This window comes from Helicoverpa armigera, chromosome 31 (assembly GCF_030705265.1).
Source record: "Helicoverpa armigera isolate CAAS_96S chromosome 31, ASM3070526v1, whole genome shotgun sequence".
In the NCBI taxonomy this organism is placed as follows: domain Eukaryota; kingdom Metazoa; phylum Arthropoda; class Insecta; order Lepidoptera; family Noctuidae; genus Helicoverpa; species Helicoverpa armigera.
In genome coordinates this window covers 3,773,568-3,794,449 of record NC_087150.1, presented here as the reverse complement: position 1 = coordinate 3,794,449, position 20,882 = coordinate 3,773,568, and the positions used below count along the sequence as shown (strand labels likewise).

The following is a 20,882-nucleotide window of genomic DNA, read 5'->3' as shown; positions in this document are numbered from 1 at the left end:
AGATTCTCAAATACGAACATTCATACAAACTGGATTGTTCCCAGTTAAAAACGAGTAAAAAAACATACCGCCAGAAAGAGACAGCAACACAGCTAGCTAAACGAGTGAGCGAGATACAAATACCAATTGTTGATTCTGTCCTTGAAACACAGACGTAATTTGTGTTAGAATGAGAAAAAATATAGCAACTTTGCTACTGATGACCAGTTTTACAGGCTACTGATAAAGTGTTTGATAGCTTATCAGGAACTTATTTGCCAGATAAACTAGGTATAACTTTCGGTTTCATTGGTCTCGGATAGCAATATCATCTGCCTAGCCTTTTCCCAACTATGTTGGGGTCGGCTTCCAGTCTAACCGGATGCAGCTGAGTACCAGTGTGCTACAAGGAGCGACTGCCCTGTCTGATCTCCTCAACCCGGTTGCTATGGTAGTGGTGCATCAATATGTATGTGTACAGAGCGGTCTTAATTGAAAACAGATTCTGTAATTGAGAACACACCATTTTATTTTTGTGGGAACGAAAAATGAAAAAATATACATATAGTTATATAGGATATACTTATTGAATAATTAAATAAATAAATCGTTTTTTGTAAACTATTTGTTTCTCGCGGTTTTTCACAGGACGCGTGGGAACTACTACGTACCCCATATAGTCTTCATCAGTAAATGAATTTATCTAACACTGAAATACATATATTTTTTCAAATGGAACCGAGATAAGTGCGTCCAAATAAACCAACTTACAAATTACTGAATACATAGTTATATAAATTGGTTAATTGTCTAATTGTTGTCAACTAATTAACAAACTGCTATCCTAATTATCAAAACACATAATTATCTACCATTATGCCAGACTAATTTGCTAATGACATGTTTACAAACATTTACTCCAAGCCAGTAAGTCTGACACCAGTCTAAACAAGGGGTATTGGGTTGCCCGGGTAACTGTGTTGAGGAGTTCAGATAGGCAGTCGCTCCTTGTGGCACACTGGTACTCAGTTGCATGCGGTTAGACTGGAAGCCGACCCCAACATAGTTGGGAAAAGGCTCGGGAGATGATGCGAACTAAATTTTAAATGACATGGTTATAAATATTTAGTCCAAGCCAGTGATGCTAATGCTGAACGCATTACACACACAAAATGCTGTAATTAAGACTCTTTCGATACGAAACTTTTTGCTCTTATTTTAGTATCAAGACGTCTCGAGCGAGCTTTACGATATTAACTTGTTTATCTCTTTTAAAAACCAGCGAATGCGAGTGGCACTAAGGGTTCCGTACAATCAATAAACCAACCAAAAAAAATTGTTTAAAAAAACTAAAAAATGCGCTAGAAATGTATTGTCATCGGAACTTTGCGCGTGCAAAATTTCACTCTAATCGGAGACCGAGAAGTGGGTCAAATTAAGATTCCAAGATTTTCTTACATACATAGTTACAAGTGAAGCTAATTTAAGCGTGTTTAAATTACGTTTGTTGTATGGGAACTCCCAAAATATTTATTTTATTCTAGTTTTCAGTATTTGTTGTTATAGCAGCAACAGAAATACGTCATCTGTGAAAATGTCAACTGTCTAACTATCACGGTTCATAAGATACAGCCTGGTGACAGACGGGCAGCGAAGTCTTAGTAATAGGGTCCCGTTTTACTCTTTGGGTACGGAACACTAAGATTGCAATCAGGACTCCTTTGGTACGAACCTTCTTTTATTTCTTATTTTAGTATCAAGATGCATCGAGCGAGCTTTAAAATATGATCTTCTTTTTTTTAATGCTTTAAAAATGGCAGCGAACACATGGTGCTAAAAAATTGAGAAAAAAAAACGACTTTGTAAAGATCAGTGTTTAACAAGGAGCGACTGGCTATCTGACCTCCTCAACCCACTTACCCGGACAACCCAATACACCTTGGTAAGACTGGCTGTCACACTTACTGGCTTGTACTACCCGTAACGACTGCCAAAGATGTTCAAATGACAGCCGGGACCAATCCAACGTGCCTTCCGAAACACGGAGGAACTCGTCATGACAAGATGGTCCTTCCACAGGCCGTGCTAGTTTTATTTTTTTAAGACCCCTCCCGCTATGGGTTAGCAGTGTGAGGGAGTATCAGACTCTTACTGACTAAAACCCACTATGTTCCTTCTGAAGCCCTTTATGTACCAGCACCACGGTAACTCGCGCGAACAATCCCGCAGCCCCGACAGGTATTGAAGTTCATTTTCAGACACCACATAAAAATCAGTTTCTCTTTAAAAACTGAACGCGAAAAATCATAATAGACAGTTGTTTTAAGAAAACTGACATTTATTTTGTCGGTGAACTTAGGCCGTGCTCTTTCTCAAGTACCTATGCTATGCAGAGCATGACAATGACGTAAATTGTTTGTCACGGTTGCTAAGCAACGGATAACAATGAATGACAAACAACATAGCTGTTGTTTACTAACGCGGATCCCTATTACATATCTATCTATGCAATTACAGATTGATAGACACATAGTTTATTGACTTAATGTCAAAATTCAATATTCAATCGCAAATCAATGGATAAGGTAGATTATAGAAACGTAAACCTCAGTCAACAAGATTAGATTTTGATTGAAATAACGTCAGGATGGAATTTAGGAATTAGACGTTTTAATGTGGGCTTGATAAGCAGTTTGACTTTTGAGTCTAGAGCTGTGAAATGATGGTTCCGTATCTACTAGAGATTATTATTATTTAATAAGGTGGATATCTAGACATCATCATCTCCCGAGCCTTTTCCCAACTATGTCAGGGTCGGCTTCCAGTCTAACCGGTTGCAGCTGAGTATCACTGTGCCACAAGGAGCGACTGCCTATCTGACCTCCTCAACCCAGTTACCCGGGCAACCAAATACACCTTGGTAAGACGTGGTAGACTCGGTAAGGTGGAAATTTAGACAGGTTTACAAATATTTTAAAGATGAAGATTTTTTTGTTTGAAGGCGCTAATCTCAGTACGTACTGGACTGATTTGGAAAATTCTTTCAGTGTTAGATATCCCAAGCTGCGGCCAAGAAGGAACATGGTAGGTTTTAGTCATCAAGAGTCCGACACTCCCTCACGCTGCACACACAGCGGGACTCGATGAATTCCCATAAAAAAAAAACTAACAAAAAGGTTAGATATCTTTGTACCGGACGTGGACGTGGATTAAATCGCGGGAAACAGCTAGTAACATAATAAAAAAACATATAGTTCAGCTAAGTTCTTTTTATCCGGGTGCGGGGAGATGATCCCTCAGGACGATTATAAAACAGAATCTCTTTTTAATTAACTGCTCATTTTAACAAAGGCTGATTTACTAAATAGTTTTCTATGTATAATTGTTGTCTAGCTAGTTAATGGAAATTAGCGGATATACCTACCCATATTGTAATGGTAATTGCTTAGGCGTAGCGATCGTTTGAATCATTACAAAGATATTACGAACAAACATACATTAAGGTATGGCAAGATATTTTTGTGAATCATGTTTCCTACTTAGATATAAAAATAAAGAAAAATGCAGTAAAGCCATGGAGAACAAAATGACTAGCGGAGATGTCATAACGCAAAATCTCCTAAGAAAGTAGCGCGACAACATGCGGGTGCGAGGGGGACGAGGAACGGTACTAGCTCCGCCTAAAACAGTGTATTGTTTGTTAGTGAAAATTATGACAAAATTGGTTTAACTACATATTTCAGGCATTAGCCGGTCCGTGGATAACCTTCTGAGTCATGACGAGTTCCTAAATTGTTGTGTCCCGGCTGTCATTTGAACATCTTTGGCAGTCGCTACGGGTAGTCAGAAGCCAGTAAATCTGACAGACAGTCTCAAAAAGGGGTATTGGTTTGCCCGGGTAGCTGGGTTGAGGAGGTCAGATAGGGCAGTCGCTCCATGTGGCACACTGGTACTCAGCTACATCCAGTTAGACTGGAAGCGGACCCCACTAATATCCGGTTACTCTCTATCAGAATCGAGAGTGAAATTGTGGAAAAAAAAACTACTATTATTACGAGATCGAAAATACATAGTTTAGAAGACAAAATAAGCATATCATTGACACCCAATAATCGTAAAACTAGTTTGAAACGACTAGGTGTAAATTGTAGGTAAGTAGGTATATTAACCTATTTCTATTTACAGCTCACTGTTTCCCGTAGTTTAAATAAATAAATAGTAGGTAAATAAATAATGTCAGGACACCTTTTCACACACGGTCGGTTAGCCCCTTGGTGAGTTATTAATTAGCTTGTGTTATGCTAACACAACTGATAAACTACCTACTTATGTATACAAAACATTATTTAAATTGAATCTAACTAGTTATCAACACCTCTTATGGTGTACGGCAATTGAATTAAACACGCTTTTAAGTAAACGCAAATTGAAAATGATGAATTATAATTTGACATTAGCACCATCAATTTTTGTTTGTCTGTACCCTACCTAATGGAATTGAAAGTACTGAGCCAGGTCGGTGGGTCATATACCTAATTTCCGATAAAAAGTATTCCGCTGTTAAAAAGCTACCCTCTTCCCGAGTAACGTAGGTTTTTTTATCCGGTACGGGAGGCGATTTCCACAGGACATGACTAAAACAGCTACAAGTTTATAAACAAGTGTAAAAAGTTCATACTTTGTCCTTCCCTAGATTACAATCTATCTTCAAGGTAAACCATTTAATAGGAAAGTCCACCGGAAAAAACAAACATTAAACAGTTTGTATTTCTGTAGGAAAATCGCGATAAAAATACTACTGAACGTGGTAATTAAAAATCATGTTATCTTAAAGTCGTAAAATCTACTCATCTGCCGAGCCTTTTCCCAACTATGTTGGGATCGGCTTCCAGTCTAACCACATGTAACTAAGTACCAATGTTTTACAAGGAGCGACTGCCTATCTGATCTCCTCAACACAGTTACCCGGGCAACACAATATCCCTTGGTAAGACTGGCTGTCAGACTTACTGGCTTCAAAAAAATTATAAGCAATTAAAAATCACGTTATCTTCCATGTTAAAGTCGTAAAATATAGTCCAATATTAATTTATGTAACAACAATATCCAACAAAATGCATAATTATTTATCACAGTAACACGACTCAAGATTTCCTCAAAACTATTTGAAAAAAACTTTTTGTCAATAAAAACGAACTCCACACATTTCCTATACCTATTATTATTCACAAAAACACTTAAATATTTGCTTAAAATACTTTTCACTGCATAACCAACGAAGCTAAATAGTATATTAATAAAAATAAACTTACGTATAATATTTTTTTGGCCGGCGTGCGTTCTATTCAAGTCACTATTCGGTACTGAATAGAATTCGCTCGCGATTAGAGAGTGAATAAGAATAGGTGTCGTTCGGTCGCGAACGAATGACAGAGGCTGCGATTGCTGTAAATCTAAGATCGTTTAACTAACCGGAGATGCCATTGTAGGTTCGTCGTACCTATGCGTTCAGCCAAGGTACGAGAAGGCCGCTATACTTTCCCGGATCACATCTATTCTATGTATATTATTACAAACTCCTAAGTATGTACAATATCATCTATGCTTATATAACCCAGGACCTACTACAATAAAATCAACCATTTCAGGCATGCAGAAATATGCAGAAATAATCTGTCAAATCAAATCATTATTTCATTTAGGCCTTTACAAGCACTTATGAACGTCAAAAATTATAAATAAGTTTGGTCCTAGTTGCCCATTCCAAAAGTAGCTTCCTATGGAGAAGAACGGGCAAGAAACTCCATGGTTACCTACTCTTTTAAAAACGTAATAGGTATTACATTTGGTATGTATGGGTAATAGTATAGGCTATAGGTAAGAGACTCCGAAACTGCTGAACGTATTTGGAATATTTTACTCTGCTGGAAAGCTACTCTATGCGTCTCTATGCCTTCTTGAAAATGGTTTTTAATAAAGGGAAATAGTTCCCCCGGGACGCGAGGGAACGGCTAGCATATCTGACCTTTTCAACCCAATTACCCGAGCATCCAGATACCCTTAGGTACGACTGGTTGTCATACTTTCAAATGACAGTCTTTTTAAGCAAGTTTAAAGAAGAGGTTCTTATTTTGATGTATGTTGCGCGATTATCTCATGTTTGATTGAGCCGATTTTAATGCGGTTTTCAGCATAACATATTTATAGACTTAGGAGTAGATTAACCTACAAATCGCAAAAATCATTTTAGAGATTTATACTCATAACGCTTCCAGACTAACCAAGGAGTATTGGGTTGCCCGAGTAACCGGATGAGGAGGTCAGATAGGCAGTCGCTCCTTGTGGCACACTGATACTAAGCTGCATCCGGTTAGACTGAAAGCCGACACCAACATACTTAGTTGGGAAAAAAGCTCGGAAGATGATACTCATAACGCTTCCAGTATTACACTGCTCTAACACACCTACAGATAAAACAGTCGTGACAAATGAGTTTGAAGGTCGCATATCGTTTGTTTTGGCGGTTGATTGAACTGAATACTGTCGTATAGAAACAAATGATTCACGCCTGTCTTGTCATTATTTTGTTTGGAAACAAGAGATAAAATATGTAAATTGATTTACACTGGATAACTGATCTATCTGTTGTTGGAGATAAGGTATTGAAAGATATCTTTATTTGATCTTCATCTGTCTAGTCTCTTCTTAACTATGTTGGGGTCGGCTTCCAGTCTAACCGGATGCAGCTGAGTACCAGTGTTTTACAAGGAGCGACTGCCTATTTGACCTATTCTACCCAGTTTTTTTCTTCTTAAATGCTTAGAAAGTACTGAACCGATTTGAAAAATTCTTTCACTGTTGGAAAGCTACACTCTTCCCGAGTACATAAGAGAAGTACATAAGAGAGTACATAAAAGGAGTACATAAGAGGAGTATATAAGAGAGTACATACTTTGCTATAAAATTAATAAGTCTATTACATAATATGGTAGGATGCCATTACAGTTTTGATTTACCAGTTAACATAATCTGTATTTCCTTTGAGGAAATAACTAATGTTATCTAATATTATATGGTGTTGCTTATTCAGTAGAATTTATCCTGATATAGAATACACATATACATAAGTATCTATGTTTGTTACTCTTTCACGCAAAATATGGCTTACTTTTCATGCGGTTTTACCCGCGCCCCGTAGAAACTACTGCCCGTACCGGGATAAAATATAGCCTATGTTACTCGGGAAGAGTGTAGCTTTCCAATAGTGAAAGAATTTTTCAATGTTACAAAACAAAATTGAGCTCATTTCTAATTTCAAACGCTTCAAATGTTACCATAGAAAATAATACATTTTATATCGCACTTACTTTTTCATCGTAAACTGCGTTAGACAAATAATGTTGCCATTAATAAAAACTGAAGAAAGACCTCTTTTTATGTCTGCCATCAATCTAGATAGCTCGTTAATACAAAAATAACTTTAAATGCATTTAGTTGGCAACAAAACTATGATTTTTACTTACATTGTAATATTACAGTGTTTCAGAGGACACGATAAACTGTAGGTCCCGGCTGTCATTGAACATCTTTGGCAGTCGTTACGGGTAGTCAGAAGCTAGAAAGTATGGCAATCAGTCTTACCAAAGGATCTTGTGTTGCCTGGGTAACTGGGTTGAGGAGGTCAGATAGGCAGTCGCTCCTTGTGGCACACTGGTACTCAGCTGCATGCGGTTAGACTGGAAGCCAACCCCACCATATTTGGAAAAAGGCTCGGGAGATCATGAGGCTACTTTTTTCCCGATTGCGCTAAGTACTAACCATGGGATGCGGGTGAGTGGTGATATAGCTGGAGGATACTAGTAAGAAGGTAAGCTATATAACTGGCAAGTTTCATCAAAATCCATCCAGAAGTTTTATCATGAGAGATTACAAACTTTTACATTTAGGTATAATACCTTTTAGTAGCATTTTAGCATCATAAACTATATTCCTATTCCTTTCCAATAAAAGTAGGTAAGGTCCCTACTCAGTCAAACAATGTTATCTATCATACCTACTCTTGTAATACAAGTAGCCTACATGTGCTCGAAAGATTGTAATCTATGAACATTTTATCAGCTTGTACCTACCGTATACTAACAAGATTTTGATATCGCGATAGGAGATTTTAACTTTACAGTACATACATAGATATAGTTATCGGCACGAATCTTGAGCTCTGACCTACATCAGCGCAGAAGTGATTTATTAGCAAAGAACCAATCCCGAGTGACGGCTATGACGCGATGCACTGCGGGCCAATCACCGCTTTAGCCCGTCCCCGCGCCTCGCTTCATACCACAAAAGGGACACAATAAATTACTTCTGCGCAGGTGAAGGTCACGGCTCAATATCCGTGCCGATAACTATACTAGGTTCTTTTAACTGCCTCGTTGGTCTAGCTGTCGTAAGCGCATTAGCTGAATACGAGGTCTCTAGATCAATTCCCGGGCCGGGCCGAAATCGCTTTGTGGATTTTAGAAACTGTCACAAAGCAGCCCGAAGCCTGGAAGTTGGTGATTGATACACCCGTGCATCGGAGAGCACGTTAATGTCGGTCCTGCTTGTGATCTCTCTCCGGTGGTGTCGGATTGTCGTGCCATCGCGCTATGAGAGTGAAGGAATAGAGAGTGCACCTGTGTCTGTGGAGGTTTTTGACAATAATTTTATTATGGTGTATGTCATTCCAACAACGGGTGCTTATATCTAGTTATCATTAACATGAGCACTTTTCCACAGCTTGCCTGGTGAAATAGAAAGCAATTAAGCCACGTCTATCAATGTTTGAGTTTCGTTAAAAGAGAACTCGTAAGGTCATAAAAGGCCTACGACGGAACACGACGGTTTTTAGTCAGTAAGAGTCTGACACTCCCTCACCACTGCTAACCCACAGCGGGAGGGGGCATTTGATGATTTTTGACGTCGTTAAAAAAAAGGTCGTGTTTTATGCCTTATCCATGTCCCTTCAATGTCAGGATATGACGTCAGAAAGATTACATTATTTATACGTTTAACATTATATACACCAGATGTTACTAAATATTGACACAAGATATACCTATAAAGGTGAGTAATAAAAAAAAATGGGAACGCGTCATTTTGCATCGGTACAAAATAGTACAAAATTTGTTTCAAGGAATTTCAATAAATTGGTAAATATATGTTTGTCCCCTTCAAAGGTGAAATCTGCATTCATCTATCTATAGATACTATACTAATAGTATAAAGTCGAAACATTTTTAGGGTTCCGTACCCAAAGGGTAAAACCCTATTGTTTTCGCTCCTCTGTCCGTCCGTCGTTGGCCGTGTAGCGACGGCTTAAGAATACACATGTCGCTACCCCTTCTTCCAGTGGGTGTCGTAGAAGTCGACTAATGGAGTAAAAAATGCACCGAACACCAGTGCGAGAGAAGGAAAACTCGGAAAAAAACCCTCTATCAACCCGTCTGGCCAGCGTGATAGCAGTAGGCTAAATACCTCCATGAGCAGCACAAAAAAGCCACGGCCCCTAGTTCCCGGCAGTCCCGCTATTCCCGGTCACGGTGGCGACCGTGGTTACGGTGGGACAGGGGGTGCGAAGAATCTCCGGGTTACGGGAGGCCACCAAAATAAACTGACTCTGGCGACGTACAACGGCCGCACGCTACGGCTTGACTCGCATCTGGCGCAACTCGAGGTGGGCGCAAGGCGGCTGGCAGGAGCTGGATGCGAGAAGCCGAAATCGATCTCAGTGGCGTGCACTTGGAGAGGCCTATGTCCAGCAGTGGACTGCTATAGGCTGATGATGATGATGATGATGTCCGTCCCTCCGTCCGTCCGTCTGTCACCAGGCTGTATCTCACGAACCGTGATAGTTAGAGAGCTGAAATTTTCACAGATGATGTATTTTTGTTGCCGCTGTAACAACAAATACTGAAAACTAGAATTAAATAAATATTTTGGGGGTTTTATAAATAATGGTACGGAACCCTTCGTGCGCTAGTCCGACTCGCACTTGGCCGGTTTTTTTAGAGGCTTGGAGCTCCGAAACTACCGAACCAATTGGAAAAATTCTTTAAGTATTGTAAAGCTACACTGTTCCCGAGTAACATCCCCACTAATGTTATAAATGCGAAAGTAACTCTGTCTGTTACGCTTTCACGTCTAAACCACTGAACTGATTTTAATAATATTTGTAGGCTATATTTTATCCCAGTACGGGCAGTAGTTCCCACGGGACGCCGGTGAAATCACGGGAAAACGGCTAGTCATCTATAAGACAGGAAAAGCAGTTTTAATCTGACGCATAAAATTTTCTTCTGAAAGAAAATACATACACAAATGTCATATTATTGTGAAATGCATATGACTCAAGCGTGTAATTTCAAAATGTAAATCAGTTCATAGTATTCATTGTGATTCTGAAAATTGACTGTCTTTAGTAGGTACATTTTGGCGTTCTTCCAACCAGTACCTAAGAAATGAGGTGTAGTATGTCCGACTAACCGGATAACTATTTTGATATTACTAATAGAAAGAGAAAATGTAATGGTGAAACTCCATTAAAATTGTTGGTTTGTGAACAAAAATGTGTACGCTATGTCGCGAGTCGACAGCTAGCATGTGTTCGCGCGGCGGTTGCAGTGTCGCGGACATGTTAGTAATGTTCGCGCGCAATGCGTTACTGTTTGCTACAGCGAGTACACCACGAGATACAGACGAGACTAAAACCCACCATGTCTCTTTATGTAACGCGGTAACTTTTTCTAAAAATCCCTCATCTTGTTCAACTATAGGTATATGATTATGAAAACCGGCCAAGTGCGAGTCGGACTCGTGCACGAAGGGTTCCGTAAATTACAGTTAAATCAACCTATCTCAAAAACTATAAGAGATACTTTGATCAAACCAAAAATCGTTGAAAGAGTTAATTAGCATGCATCACCTCTATTTTTTTTAGAATTTTATACCCCGTAGTTATAAAAATAGAGGGGGGGGACATACTTTTTACGACTTTGAGAGCTGATATCTCAAAAACCGTTCACTTTAAGAAAAATGTTTTTTAGAAAACTTTATATCATTTTAAAAGACCTTTCCATTGATACCCCACACGGGTATGTACATCGAAAAAAAAAAATTCATCCCTCAGTTACATGTATGGGGGGCCCCACCCCCAATTCTTTTTTTTACTATTTAGTGTCATATTTTTGTAGCGGTTCATACAACACATATTCCCATCAAATTTCATCACTGTAGTACTTATAGTTTCCGAGTAAATCGGCTGTGACAGACGGACAGACGGACAGACGGACAGACGGACATGACGAAACTATAAGGGTTCCGTTTTTGCCATTTTGGCTACGGAACCCTAAAAATGGGCAGTAGGTAAGTAAGTATCTGAATAAAAACTCACCTACCTGAATATTATATTTCTATTTGCCCAACTCTCAAAAAAGTTTTTAAACGGATATTCATAAAGAAAAATGAATCCTTAAATCACTTCGTTGTCCGTCGATAGCTTTTTTTTCAGTTTTGGCGCACTAAAACAATTGCACGCTTTCTGACAGTCGGTAAAAACAGGTAGTACCTACTAAAACCAAAGTAGGTGAGTATCTAAGAATAAACATGATTTTGCAAAATGTTTTATGAAACAGGAATCGTCTGGATGTATTTATTATGTGCATATTTTGAACTGACCTACCATAACATGTTAAATTGTGCTCAAAGGACGAATCTTAGGACAAAATATCAATAATTCATGGGAAGGACCCGCCATATTGTTGAATAATACATTAAATCTGACTTTTAATCATATCCTGTTTGCGTTTCTTTAGGTTTTTGCAGTTATTTTTAATGTAATAGTTGAATAACGGTGAATTTTAAATTGTTATTTATCAAGCGTTAACAGGATATGTGTAACAGCGCCATCTTGTTTCGTGTGTGGAAACTAATTTTGAGGAGTACCGCTACTCGATGACAGATGGCGCTAGCAGTTGATTTTTGGGATGTTTAATACTTATTTGGTTATTGTGTTAACGAAGTGTAACTAGTGTTTTTAATTGTTTGTATTTGTTTGGTAGGATTTCTTTGTGAATTTATTATTACTACTTTTTTGTGAAAAAGAATGGAATTTATTTTTTTCTATTTGTTGTGTGTGTTTACTTGTATTTAAATGAAGACGTTATTTAGAAACGTAGAAATACCGGCTTACTGATACATTCATAATATATATATATTTTTTATTAAAATACAATTTGGAATCGTTTGTTTTATTCGACTCATTATCAAACTCGACAAATGCGAAGACTTAGTATGCACATATAGGTATGTTTTATTTTTTACGAATAAAAAAAATATCACTAACAATTTCTAATTCTAAAACAAAACACAGAAATCCATTAAACATTTCTCCTGGACATCTAATGGTAATATATGACGCAAATCTTCGCTGGCAATATGAAATTCAAATGGTTTGAAGAGAAAAACAGCCGCCATGTTGGTTTTATTTCTGCTACCTACGGTACTATGGAGGGCGATCTAAAAAGGTTTCGTTCTAAAAATAGATCGCCTACTTACGGCCGCTCCCAATAATGTGTCTATCTGTTGTTTTGGTTACTGGAGATAGATATTTTGGTAGTAGCTACATACAAGTTATGTCAAATATCTCTGGTAAGCAAAACAAAATGTAGGTAGATTATTGGGAACGGCCGTTAGTCGTTTTGAAACTGATGGTCATTTAACAATGATCGGTTATAAACGAGCCCTCGTTGGTGTAGTAGTCGCATAGCTTGATTGCAGGGTTTCGCGTTAGATTCCCTGTTCGGGACGAAATAGCTATATGAGTTCCGAAACTTTCACAAAGCAGCCAAGAATCTGAAAGTTGGTTAGTTCGTAGCTCGCTAGCTAACGCATCCGGAGTGCTCTTAAATGTCTAATCTCTCTCCGGTCGTGATGATGTAAGTCATATCAAACAGAGATTACCTACACCTGTGTCTGCGCAAATGCTTGTGCTCTATATCTAGGTATATCTTGCCGATGTGGCTCTCCTCTAGCCTCTAGAATAGCTATTGTGGATAAAGTTTGGCTTCGACGTAATTATTATACTTAAACACTCTTTTCTCATTGCAACCCTGTCTACTAGGAGCATAAAACAGAGGATGATTCTAACATGTAACCCAGTTAAGGGATATGGGACTAAATCTCAATTCTTAGACCTTACTTTTCCCGGTCATCATTATTGCCTAGCCTTTTCCCAACCATGTTGGAGTCGACATTCAGTCTAAACAGATGCAGCTAACTGCATGTCACCACCTGATCCTTACTTCCACAACTTTGGGTTGTGTGTGTCTGACAATCAGTGATACCAAACCAATGACTTTCTAGCTTATCTAAGACCATAATATAAACGAGAAATAATGTTTGTGTTTTTTTACTCTCTCTCACAAAACCACTGTAATGACTGAGATGAAACTTGGTGTTAATATACCTAGCTTATTTATAAGAATAGTCCTGGCCTTCATTATACGTCAGAATAATAATATTCAGGCTACTATTTATCCAGGTTTACATAGGGAAGGATTCTTTCATTTCAGTAATAAGTTGAGAATATGTCCTTTCTGCAGATTTCAATAACTTAGCTCTAGATTCGACAATTATAGATAGTCTTTAGTAGGCAAAATAATAGATATTTACAACAGTCTTTGCAACAACCAGTCTAACCATGGGGTATTAGGTTGCCCGGGTAACTGGGTTGAGGAGGTCAGATAGACAGTTGCTCCTTGTGGCACACTGGTACTCAGCTGCAGCCGGTTAGACTGGAAGCCGACCCCAACATAGTTGGGAAAAGGCTAGACATAGTGATGATGAGTCACAAAGGTATTATAAAATAAAAGAAAACATTTTTAAATGCAAATGTATCTATAATTTCATTTCTAATTCAACTATTGATCACAATTCTTTCTACAAACTACATCATTTCAGCCATTTTACAATTTTGTTCAGTAAGTTCAAAAATAATAATAACATTCACTCATATTCGTATCAAATACATTAATTTTAATTTAACTGTTTCTAAATTATAATGGATTGCAAAGATTTTCAATGATTTAAAATATTTATTACAAGCTTCTAAAATACATCATGGCGTCATAAAATTTAAATTTGGATTTTTAATCTACAATCTAAATACATTTTCTTTGGAAACCCGCCATAGGTTTATAGCAAAACATTGAAACTTAAATTAAAGTCGTCTTTTAGCAAGAATCTAGTTATTTTAATTATTTAAATAATGTGTCTACATGATTATAAGAGTTTTTTACAATATTTCCCCTATTAAGTCTATATTCTACATCTATTTCTAGTTTAAACCAGTTCTACATGTAAAGTAACACATCAAACACACTTCGAAACAAAAGTACAATCAGAAAGTTTCAGCTACTCACTACTAGATGGCGCTAAATGCAATTCTAATACGAAAAAATCTACTACATTTCTTCGGTCAAATTAAGTAAAAACAGCCGATTTTGACGAGATTTTTTTTTATAAAATCAATAAAAAAAGGAACTTTAAGACACTCGATTGACTACTCTTCTAAAAATGCTACAAGTTTCTAAGACAAAAATATTTTCGTGACTCCTAACTATTGACAACTACCACTAATACTACGTCATCTATTTGTGAAAAATAACCAAAAAGTCACGAAATATTTTTTACATACGCAAGCGAAATCCAAAAGGCAAGATACAGTCGTTTTTGGCTTTCTGGTTCAAAATTATCAGTGTTCAAAAAATCTTGAAAAAAAAAAATTAAATACAAACTTTCAAAACACTTCATATCTAACAGATATTATACTAAGATATATTAAACTGTCATTATACTCAAAAATATTGAAAAACATTGACAAATATGAACAGAAAACCATATTTTTTATCAGTACACACGTCATCCATTTTCCTTACCATAGATTACAAACATTTTCCCGCCTACATTTCTAATGTCAGAATTTACGTCACAGATTACCGAAAATATTAAAAAAAGTACTTAAAAAAACAATTATTTCAAGAAATAAATAGTTTTGAGCGTTAATTTCTTGGTTTTTTATTTGTATTTTTGATGAGAGGCTGTTTTATTTACCTAATTATAATTTTGTAATTGAAAAAAAGACAGTACCTACCTAGGTAGTCTTCAAAAAATGAGATGCTAAGTACCTACTTCTAATTTAATGTAACTTAAATGTTTGTCTATCTCTACAAAATTTTAAGTTATTAAAAATATATTTAAAAAATGTAAGTAAGAACTGTTTTTTAACCGATAACCAAAAATATTAACTGTCTGTAATTGATTTCTTTAACAGATTATTGAAAATATTCAAACACAAAGTTAACTAAACGATTAGTACACCCATTGAAAAAACAGCATCTAAACCAAAAACACAGATAAAAAAACCAAGCTCAAATAATTTACGTAAGTAGACAATTTAAAAAAGAATCAATGCTTTCTGGGAATCAAAAAGAGGTTATACGTGTCTTTAGGCAAAGCTACACAGGCTGGTTTCTGCCTCAAATCCTCTAAACTCTCCGCCCCTATTTCAAACTCCTGCATTATGCTAGCAAACATAACGAAACTCATTGTTGTAACTAAAGTCTGACCTATACAAGTTCTTTTACCTATACTGAAAGGCAGGAAATGGGGTATATTCCTCCTTACGGACCAAACTTCTTTCTCTGTCTCCGCTGGCTTGCTTGGTCTCTCACCATCGGATTCCATACCTGAATCACAGAAGGAATTCCTTCGGACCCGAACTTTGGTCTTTTCCAAAAACCTTGTAGGGTCAAATTTCTCAGGTTCTTGCCAATATTCTTCAGAAGTATTTAATTCGTAGTTGTTAATGAATACTATTGTGCCTTTTTCTACTCCGTAGCCGGAAATGGCGGCGTTTTCCGTAGCCACATGAGGTACAATTGGCGATGAGGCGTATCTAAGACATTCTAGAACTGTAGCTTCAGTATAAGGTAAGCTATGACGGTCCAGCAGTGTGACTGGTCTCTTACCTTTAGTTAGAGCATCTAATTCTGCCCTAACCTTCCTACCAACCTCAGGATCTCTGGCCACAGCTGTCAAACACAACATGACAAGATTACCAACCGAAGAATGACCGCCCAGAAAATCTTCAAGCATAAATATGATAGTATTCCTATCGACTGTTGGATCTTCGTGTAAAACTTTTAGTAAACCATCTAAAAAGTCCTTTTCCGGTCCTTCTACATCCAAATCTAATTCCCTCTGTTCTACTATTCTTGATAAAATAAAGGATCTGATATCTGCAGACCAGTTTGACAGTTTATCCAAATGTTTCTTGTAAAAAGGCTGTAACCACGGCAAGAAATCCAAAGCGTATCCCTGATTGATCTCCCAGAAAATTTCGTCGAAATGGTCGACGATTCGTTTGAAATCTTCGTCGTTTTCGGCGTCAAAACGAACGTTACACATGTAGTGGGAAAACATGTTCATTGCTGTTGTCATTAAGATTGGTTTTAGATTGATACTTGAGTCGGAGGATCTAGTAATATTTTTCAAAGTTTGCAGTAGCTCTATGGATTCGAAAGTGGCCACGTCACCGATTCGTGCAAAGTTATCGGTATGTTGTTTTGGCCCGCAGTGACGACGGGCTAGGTTGCGTCTGCGAAGCTGTAGGTTGGACCAATCGCAGAGCGCTAAGGCTGTAACAATTAGAGGGATTCTTTCATTATCATGTTAACTAATAAATAAAAATATATAATAGGAGTAAAACCTCTTAAGTGTGAAAAATAGTAGAGTAAATTAAGTAAAAATAGGTTCAGCCTTATGTGAGATACATATGTAATGCATACAGGTCAAACTACATTAAAAATGCGTAAGTAACGTTGTATGTTGTGCTTTCACGCCAAAACTAGTGAACCTATTGAAAGTTTTTGTACACAGGGGGTAATAGAGCCTACGAAAGGATATAGACTACTTTTAATTGAAGGACGAAAATAAGCTAGGTAGTCTACACTTCTAAGTATAGTTTTATACCAATATAATAAAGGGTAAACATTATTTTGTTTGTTTATGCCTTAGGCTCCGAAGCTACTGAAAAGTTTTGAAAAGTATATTTCACTGTTGAAAAGCTACACTATTCCCGAGTAACATCCCTACTAATATTATAAATGCGAAAGCAACTCTGTCTGTCTGTTACGCTTTCACGTCTAAACCACTGAACTGATTTTAATAAAATTTGGTACAGAGATAGAGTTAACCTTGAGAAAGAACATAGGATCGTTTTTATCCCGGACTTTTGAAGAATTCTCTTGGAAACGCGATATAACCGAACTCTACGCGGGCGAAGCCGCGGGCGGAAGCTAGTAGGCTATATTTTATCAAGGTACGCGAAGTAATTTACTATGACACGGTAGAAACCACGGGGAACAGCTACTATTTAATTACGTGTGATTTTATATGTATTGAAAACAAACATTCTTGAAAATTAAGCAGAAAATTATGTAAGTGTGTCAAGATATTTATTATATATTAGGAAAAATATGTGTTCTGACTCAAGGATTCATAGGTATTTCACAAAGACAGCCATTTTGTTAAGTAGGAAGTGAAGCATAAACAATAGAGTATTGAGTTACAAGTTTTTGGTTCACGCATTTAGCAACAGCCTAATTTAGTTTTTAATGCGTTTGCTATTATTTTATTTTATTTGCGTAGTGAGACATGCATAGAAAAAAATATATATTTAAAATTGACAGAAATTAAAAAATGAATTGCGATTTAAATTAATTTTCTTTTTTTTTACTTATAACTAGCTTTCACCCGCGGTTTCACCCGCGTCCCGAGTTGACGGTTTACCGTAGCCGGATGGTGAAAAAATATATTTGCAAACAAACTTTTTCACTTTATAATATTAGTATACATAAACTAGCTTCTACAAGCGGTTTCACCCGCGTCCCGTGGGAACTACTGCCCGTACCGGGATAAAATATAGCCTATGTTACTCGGGAAGAGTGTAGCGCCCCAACAGTGAAAGAATTTTTCACATCGGTTTAATAGTTTGGGAGCCGTGAACAAACAAACAAAACAATATACATATATGTATAGATATGTAGTTTTGTCCTTATAATGCTAAATTGCTGGCCCAATGTCAATGTGGCGCTTAGACAAAATACTTTGGCATAATTATATCAAATAAATATTATATTAAAGTACGTAATAAGAGTAGTTAGGCCATTTTGTAATATGATCGCGGATGACCAAGGACGAGCGGTTCAAGACATCAGCGGCAGCGATTTTACACATATACACGAAATTTCTTTACTTTCTTTTAGAAAAATAACCTTTTCCCAACTATGTTGGGGTCGGCTTCCAGTCTAACCGGATGCAATTGAGTACCAGTGTGCCAGTTGCCACAAGGAGCGACTGCCCTATCTGACATACTCAACCCAGTTACCCGGGCCACCCTATCTACTCGGTATGACTGGTTGTCAGACTTACAGGCTCCTGACTACCCGTAACGACTGCCAAGGATGTTCAATGAGAGCCGGGACCTACAGTTCAACGTGCCATCCGAAACACAGCCAATTGGTGTCCAAGATATACTTAGATAGTACATACAAACTTAAAAAAGTTGCATTGGTACTTGCCTGACCTGGAATCGAGCCCACATTCATACTTGAGTGGTTGGTTCTTTACCCACTAGTCTTTTATAACTTGTACTATACAATAAACTGTGACATATAAATGTGACTCCTAAGCTATCGTTTAAAAGTAATATGATAGCAGACATTGTATTTTACATTATAATAATATGCATTGTAAATAATCTACATTTTTATTAAGTGGGCCAGCCAATCTAAGTTCATATTTATCACGGGCTGCGGGATTGTTCGAAAGAGTTACCGCGGCCCTGGTACATAAAAGGCCTACGACGGAACACGACGGTTTTTAGTCAGTAAGAGTCTGACACTCCCTCACCGCTGCTAACCCACAGCGGGAGGGGCCATTTCATGATTTTTGACGTCGTTAAAAAATGTTAATTCGACAACTAACAAGAATCTAAAAGGTTGAATGGAGGCTAACGTAGTAATGTGTTATTAAAATGTGTAGAAACCCGACGTGGTATGTTTTCTTTCATATGATGTGATGAGACTAAAAATCGATAATATTTATAGTTGGGAAAAGGCTAAGAAGATGATAAGAAAAGATACGAATAATTTTAATAAAAAAAAATGACTAGTTGAAAAATATTCAAAGGCAAAGGCGTTTGGTTTCATGTCTTCATTTAAATTAAAACCTCTTCTAAAATATGTTAGTATCCGTAACTAAATATGTATATCTGCATATTGATAGAAATAAATAAATTGAAAGTATATTTTTATCTATTCCCACGCAGAATTTCATCAAAATCGGCTCAGCATTTTAAAAGCAAAATTTCATCATCCGAGACGCAACATTCTACGATATCAAATAACAAAACAGTTCTACAAACATTATCCAACAAAAACTACTAATCAGCATTTTGCAATTATTGTTTGTTGAGCAAAATTCTTGTAGTTTCATTCATAAAAAAATTACAATATCTAGGCTATGTTGGCGCCATATTATAGCGAAGTGAAGTATGAACTTGGATGGATATATTGTGGGTTTCAATAACCAATCTATCTATGTTCTGCGATTAAATATTGAAATTGACATTAGCTTCATATAAATTATGTGATACTAGTCGTTTTCCCGCGAATTCACTCGCGTCCCGTGGGAACTACTGCCCGTACCGAGATAAAATATAAGCCTATGTTATTCGGGAAGAGTGTAGCTTTCATACGGTGAAAACATTTTCAATTCTATCCATTTCCTTAGATTAGCGCTTACACACAAGCTTTTCAGCTTTATAAGTACCTATAGACTAGTGCAGATAACGAATTGTTGTGTATGTCTCCATTAAAATAGTTAAATAAGAAAAAAAATAGGGTTATGCGCAAAAAAAGCAGATTTTCCGAATATTTATACCTAACTGTTTACCCGCCGTTTCAGCCCCCGGTTTCCCGCATCCGGACAAAATATAGCAACAGTGAAAGAATTTTTCAAATCGGTTCAATAGTTTCGAAGTCTTCAGGGCACAAACTTTCCCATATTTACAACTCTATTACATCAGTATAGAAGTATAAAAAAAGGGGCTTATAGCTAATAAATAAATAAAAAAAACAATACTTACAGTTGTTCCTATCACCAGCAAAAAGTTGATGGAACCGGATGAAATCCGGTCGACCGCCGAAGAACTTCCCATTTTGATTCAAGACTTCCCGGATAAGATCCAGGTTATTGACCACCAGGCATTTAGCAGTTCCCAGTTGCAGGCTGAATATATCGCCATACTTCTTCGCCAAGTCTGTAAAAGACTGAAATGGCGATTCGTGCTTGCCCAAAAGGTGTAAATTACCTATTATGGGCAGTGGTGTTGGCCCCGGAGCCTCTTTAAGCATCAAAGTTTTATTTTCTCCATATTTAGTTACTTTTTTATAAGTAATGGTGTTAGAAAAATAAATTTTGTACACCGCGATTAAAAAGGCGGCTAGCAAAAAGAGTGCACTCAACATCTTGATTTTTTTTAGAAAAAAAAAAAAAGATTTTTTAGAGTGGCTACACCGGTGGGGACGACTATGCCGGCTGCACTGGCTAGCTTTTGCCACGGCGGCCATATTTATAGTGTGCGCGCCAAATTTGCATTCGCATTTTGAATTTTACAACTTTTATTTGCGGTCGTTTTTGGAGAAATGCTGTGTAAACTGTATCGAAATTTGAGTTTGGTGGCCGCAAATTAGATGTTGCCATACAAATTTTTGTTTTTAGAAATGTTATGTGAATTTCGA

The 20,882-nt window shown here is 37.2% G+C and overlaps 2 protein-coding genes across 4 annotated transcripts in view; both read right to left on the bottom strand.

Moving 5' to 3' along the window:
* The window catches only part of LOC110383583 (gelsolin), a 253,645-nt gene that overhangs the window by 15,169 nt on the left and 217,594 nt on the right, over window positions 1-20,882 (bottom strand). For 2 of the 3 annotated variants that reach the window (XM_064043214.1, XM_064043216.1), the window contains exon 1: window positions 5,292-5,397. The exons of the other annotated variant lie outside the window; for it this stretch is intronic. The gene's annotated coding sequence lies outside the window, so the exon portion shown is untranslated. Of the gene's footprint in view, window positions 1-5,291; window positions 5,398-20,882 lie in introns of those variants that run through there. 3 annotated transcript variants of the gene reach the window in all.
* On the bottom strand, window positions 15,390-20,680 carry LOC110383238 (cytochrome P450 307a1). The gene is made up of 2 exons (XM_021344005.3): window positions 20,228-20,680; window positions 15,390-16,715 (listed from the first exon to the last, which is right to left on the bottom strand). The coding sequence occupies exons 1-2, from the start codon at window positions 20,607-20,609 to the stop codon at window positions 15,484-15,486; spliced, it is 1,614 nt and encodes a 537-aa protein (XP_021199680.3). The 5' UTR covers window positions 20,610-20,680; the 3' UTR covers window positions 15,390-15,483.